At 41.0% G+C, this 5,059-nt stretch overlaps 1 protein-coding gene across 1 annotated transcript; it reads left to right on the forward strand.

Moving 5' to 3' along the window:
* Window positions 1–2,903: 2,903 nt before the first annotated feature.
* On the forward strand, window positions 2,904–5,059 carry LOC134441677 (uncharacterized). Its single transcript, XM_063192071.1, has 3 exons — window positions 2,904–3,752; window positions 3,865–4,862; window positions 4,964–5,059. Exons 1-3 carry the CDS (start codon window positions 3,632–3,634, stop codon window positions 5,057–5,059), a joined length of 1,215 nt encoding a protein of 404 aa, XP_063048141.1. The 5' UTR covers window positions 2,904–3,631.

The raw sequence follows: 5,059 nt of genomic DNA on the forward strand, positions 1-5,059 counted from the left end.
TCGGACAGACTTTATTCTGACGTGCGTGCTTTGGGTCACGTATTTTATCATGTTGCATAGTGCCCTCTGCCGCTACGGATCCGCTTAGTCTCCTTTGGCGATGGGGGAGGCTACTGAACTACACTTCATTTTGCTATAGTGTGTTCTTCTTCTTATTATTTATTCATATTCATTATTGCTATATTTACTTAATGTTTATTTTCTATTTTAGTTCAGTGGGTTTACCTCCACAAACCCAGTGATGTCCTTGAGTCTCTAATCATTATCGAAGATGACATAATCTTGTGTTCAAAATGTGTGTGTGTGTGTGTGTGTGTGTGTGTGTGTGTGTGTGTGTGTGTGTGTGTGTGTGTGTGTGTGTGTGTCATGGATGGAAATAAGCACCTGTCCACCTGCCAATGATGGGTAAATTTCAGTGGTGACTGGTACATTTTTCAACCCACCAGTCACTTTTACTGGTAAAAATGGCTAGTGACTGGTAGATTTTAAAAATGTTCAGTGGTGGAGGTTAGGGGTTATTGTAGATTTAGTATGATAAAATGTATTGCTATAGCCTATAGTCAAGCATTTGATTGTCTATGTGGCCTATTGCGTTGGCTATGGGGATGCTGTTATGTAACATGTGTAAAGTGAATTGGGACATGGAGAGTTGTATAGGCTCTACAGGAGTACACTCTGAAAAAATACGGGGTTATTTCTTTACCCAAATAGGCTACTAGGTTATATGACAATTTTACTAGGCCTATTTATTTAGTTTTTTTAGGCTAGGCCTACACCCACACTGGGTAATTTGAAGTGGCACTTCGAATGAAAAAGGTTCCCCACCCCTGATTTAAAAGATGTCCCGCACAGGATATTTTGCGCAGGGTATGATGGAATCAATCAATAGGCTACATAGACTATTAGCGTTGGATTTATGTAATGGCCATGATCAAATGTCACACTATATAGGCCTAGTAAAATGATCATACAATCCCCCAAATGTGACCGTGGAATATTGTGGAACATTGTGCAACTGGGCAAAAAGTTGATTGCGCAGTTGATTGAATCCCAAACACAAGGACAAGGCGATCATTTTAACCCAGTTTCTCCGTAGGTGTGTCGTCGTCTTGCATTTTTATTCAAGTAGCCTAGGTATTTCGACTGTCAACTACGGCCTGCCAGAAGCAGAGAGGAAAGAAGAAGAGAGGGGAAAGTTCTATTGGCCTGTATTGTTACCTCACCGACGCCGTCCGCCATTTTGATTTTGGTAGTCAAGGACGCGTCGCCAACGGTTCATTCATTCAGCATCAGTCAAAAACATGGCTAACACCGATCACAATTACGCAAAGGACCCAAATGCCCCAAATACACCAAAATATATAGGCACACAATGTGCTGCTGTAGGGTGTTACAAGTCCACAGGAAGGAACAAGGAGGTGGCATTTCATTCATTTCCCAAAGAAAAAAAAAGGTATAGTTTCGTTTTGATAGCCTAAGCCTGATGTGCAGATGTCAGATGGGCACAATGATATTTGAGCAACATGATGAGAACATTGTGTGTCAAAAGACATAACTTTGTGTGCTTAACTTCTAATGCGAGCACAACATTTAATTTTCTAGGCCTACCGAGTACCTTTTTTCACTTCTGATTTAGAAATGCATACTGTCGATGATCTGCAAGGAAGGCTGTTTTCAATGTCCAGCACCTCCCACCACAGTTTTAGCATAGCATACGTCACCTAGAAACTATTATTTTGCTCGTATATAATACGCCAACGACGTGCCACATCAAGTGCTATATTAACTAATTGTCTTACCTTAAAAGGATGTGTTGGGTAGGCAGATGATGCCACCGTTATGTCGCCGTAAAACAAAGTTGGATAGCCTGCTAGCGCAACAACCCACTGCATGATGAATCGAGGCGCTGAAATGATCTGACAACTGTGCAGTGGGCTTTGTTTATTCGTGTTATGATGATGCCCACATATGCATCTAACATTTTCCTTTCAAAATTTAACTCAATTAACTTTAAAATCGCCAGACTAAACATATCCACGGCAAAGTATCCAGTCCTTGTCCTATTGAAGTGGAGAAACTCACATAGACTTTCCTCTGACGGAAACTCAATTTCAACAAAAAAGCCAGACCCCTATAATTTGTGTTGTATCTCCCCCTAGTGGCAAAATAGAAAACATGAACCAGCGCAAATGTTAACCAAGGATATCTGTGATATTAAAACACACTACTGTTATTTTCTGCAGGTGTGCAGAATGGATTAATAACATCAGGCGGGAGGACCTATGTGGTTTACAGACCGATGAAATGAAGCATAGGAAAGTATGCAGTGACCATTTCGCCATTTCACAATTTGTGAACCCATTGGACAGGTAGAGACATTGCCATTTCATATTCTGAAAATGACACTTGATACTCTATAAGTTTTCAACATACTGTAAACCCAGATGTTTAGCCTGATTACTTGTGGTAATGTTGCAAATTCAAAACACACATATTCACAAAAAATAATTTAAAATGTTGGGTTGCTTTACAAAAAAAATACAACTAATTACATATTTAGAGAGCCACACATTGAGTGCTCCTCCTCTACCATTGCTGGCTTGAATCAAGCATAAGGCTTTTGCTCCTCACAAGCAGAGAGCGTCGTCAGGATCCGCAACAGGTTACACACACTGTATGACATGGAGAATCATGGCTTGTATTTATGTTCCTTCCAGGATGCTGCAGTCATTCACCGTCTAGCCATGCCCCCTGTTCACCAAAGGCCATTCCAGTCCACTAACAAGAGGCCATCCCCCTCAACCTTTAAGAACTTTGCCATGCACTCAACAATTTGTATATTGCTGCACTCTGTATTGTGCATGTATTTGTTCTTTCCAGGATGCTGCAGTCATTCACTGTATTTTATATCACTGTGTATGCCTCCATCTTTTGGACTTTCATGGACTCATTCTGTTGCAACAGTTGAGATCCTTCCAGAACTGTAAGCTTATTTACATTGTCAGACCCCTTGCCTTTCATTGATGTTGACTGTGCATTGAACTATTGTCATTGTTTGATGACCTCTTTTATTTTTTAATTTCAACCCATATATGTTTGAAAAGTTCTAGACTTTTTCCATGGGATGTCTTCGTATTTGCGGAGTCACCTTATCCTGGTGTCATGTTTTCTGTTGATTGCCATTACCATCCTACATGTGTCTTCAAACCAAATCATATCTCAAATGTATTTATACATACTATATCTAGTTGACTCAAAGTGCTTTGGTGCCCTTGTCCTTGTGTTTGTCCTCACATTTGCCTGGAGTTCACATAATATTGTAAATCCTCCTGGATTTCACTTGTGCTTTAGCATCTTTATTACCTCCTTCGATTTACCCCCCCCCCAATTCAGTAAAGACAAAATAAATTTGAGTCTTTCCCAGTCTTCATCGCAGTCTGTTCATCTGAGTGGCAAAGCCTTTGTTCATTGTACAAAAAAGTCAATATATGTTCATTTGTGCAACACTAAAGTTTTGATTACACCTTCAACATTTTTTACTCAGACAATTCATAACTGGGCTTACAGTGTGTTTGTAGAAATATAAACATTACAATACTTTGCATTCTGCAGGAAATCTGGCCTACTGCCAATGGCCGTACCCTGGCTAGTAGACTGTCCCAACCCCCCTAAATCTCAAGACACAGTTCGTCCACCACCCCGAAAACGGGTCGCACTTGAAATTGAGACAACAGACTCAGAGATCCTGGATAGTAAGTGATTTAATGGCAAATGGTGGTAACAGATACATTCTGAGTGTTGAACACTGCATAGGTAGTAGTCTGTGCATAAGTCTGTTGTTACAGTTGTCACATTTCTTTTTAGGCACTGATGTACTGGCCAGTGTCAGCAATGACAACACAGTGGAAAAACTGAAAAGAAAAATTGGCTGCTACAAATCAAAGCTGTCAAGGCTAAAGAAAAAGACACCATCTATCAGCAAACAAACATTAAAGAGGGAAATTTCCAAAGTATTGCCAAAACAAGCCGCACAATTTGTCAACGAGCAAATTGATAATGCCAAAAAAAAACCAAGGGCCATTCGGTGGAGCAACTTCATGAAAAGTTGGGCGTTACAGGTTAAGGGTACAGGGCCAAAAGCCTACCGAACCATGAGGAGAATTTTCAAGCTCCCTACAGCCAGGACCCTTTCAAATATCTTGCAGAGAGTAGACATCGGGCCGGGATGGCATGAACCTGTGCTGTATGCACTTAAACATCAAGTGCAGCATATGGAAGAGCGAGATAGGCACGTTGCCATCACATTTGATGAAATTACATTGAAATGTAGCCTAAATTATAACATCTCGAAAGATGAAGTAGAAGGGTATGACGAAGGGGGAAGACCAGCCAACCATGCAGGGGTTTTCATGATCCGTAGTCTAACTGGGAAATGGAAACAACCCATAGGGTACTTCTTGTCATCTGGGACCATGAAGCATGGGGTCTTAAAAACCAAAATCATGGAGGCGGTGGAAAAGGTGCTTGACACTGGCTTCACTCCCATGGTGCTGGTAATGGACCAAGGCAGCAACAACCTGGCAGCCTGTAGAAACCTGGGTATAACAGAAGAAAAACCGTACTTCTTTGTCAAAAGCCAGAAGATTCATTTTTTATTCGACCCCCCCCATTTAATGAAAAACATCAGAAACAATTTGCGAAAATATGGATTTTACATAGGGGACAAATTGGCAGAATGGGGAGACATCACTGAAATGTTTAAAATTGATTCACAAAGACAACACCGAATGGCACCCAAGTTAACCCAACGGCATCTGTCCCTCACTGCCTTTTCAACAATGAGTGTGCCTCTCGCCACTCAGGTAAGCCACAAGTGAAAACTGTCATGCAGGCGTATAACATTCAATTTACAATCTTTATCTATGGTCCTGAAAATGGGATTTTTTTTATTTTTTTATTACAGGTTCTTAGTCATTCTGTTGCGGCTGCACTGCTCACCATGGCAGACATGGGGAAGCTAAGAGAGGGGGCAAAAACAAACGACGGCAGATTTTTGTAG

The sequence above is a fragment of the Engraulis encrasicolus genome, chromosome 24, assembly GCF_034702125.1.
Source record: "Engraulis encrasicolus isolate BLACKSEA-1 chromosome 24, IST_EnEncr_1.0, whole genome shotgun sequence".
Classification (NCBI taxonomy): domain Eukaryota; kingdom Metazoa; phylum Chordata; class Actinopteri; order Clupeiformes; family Engraulidae; genus Engraulis; species Engraulis encrasicolus.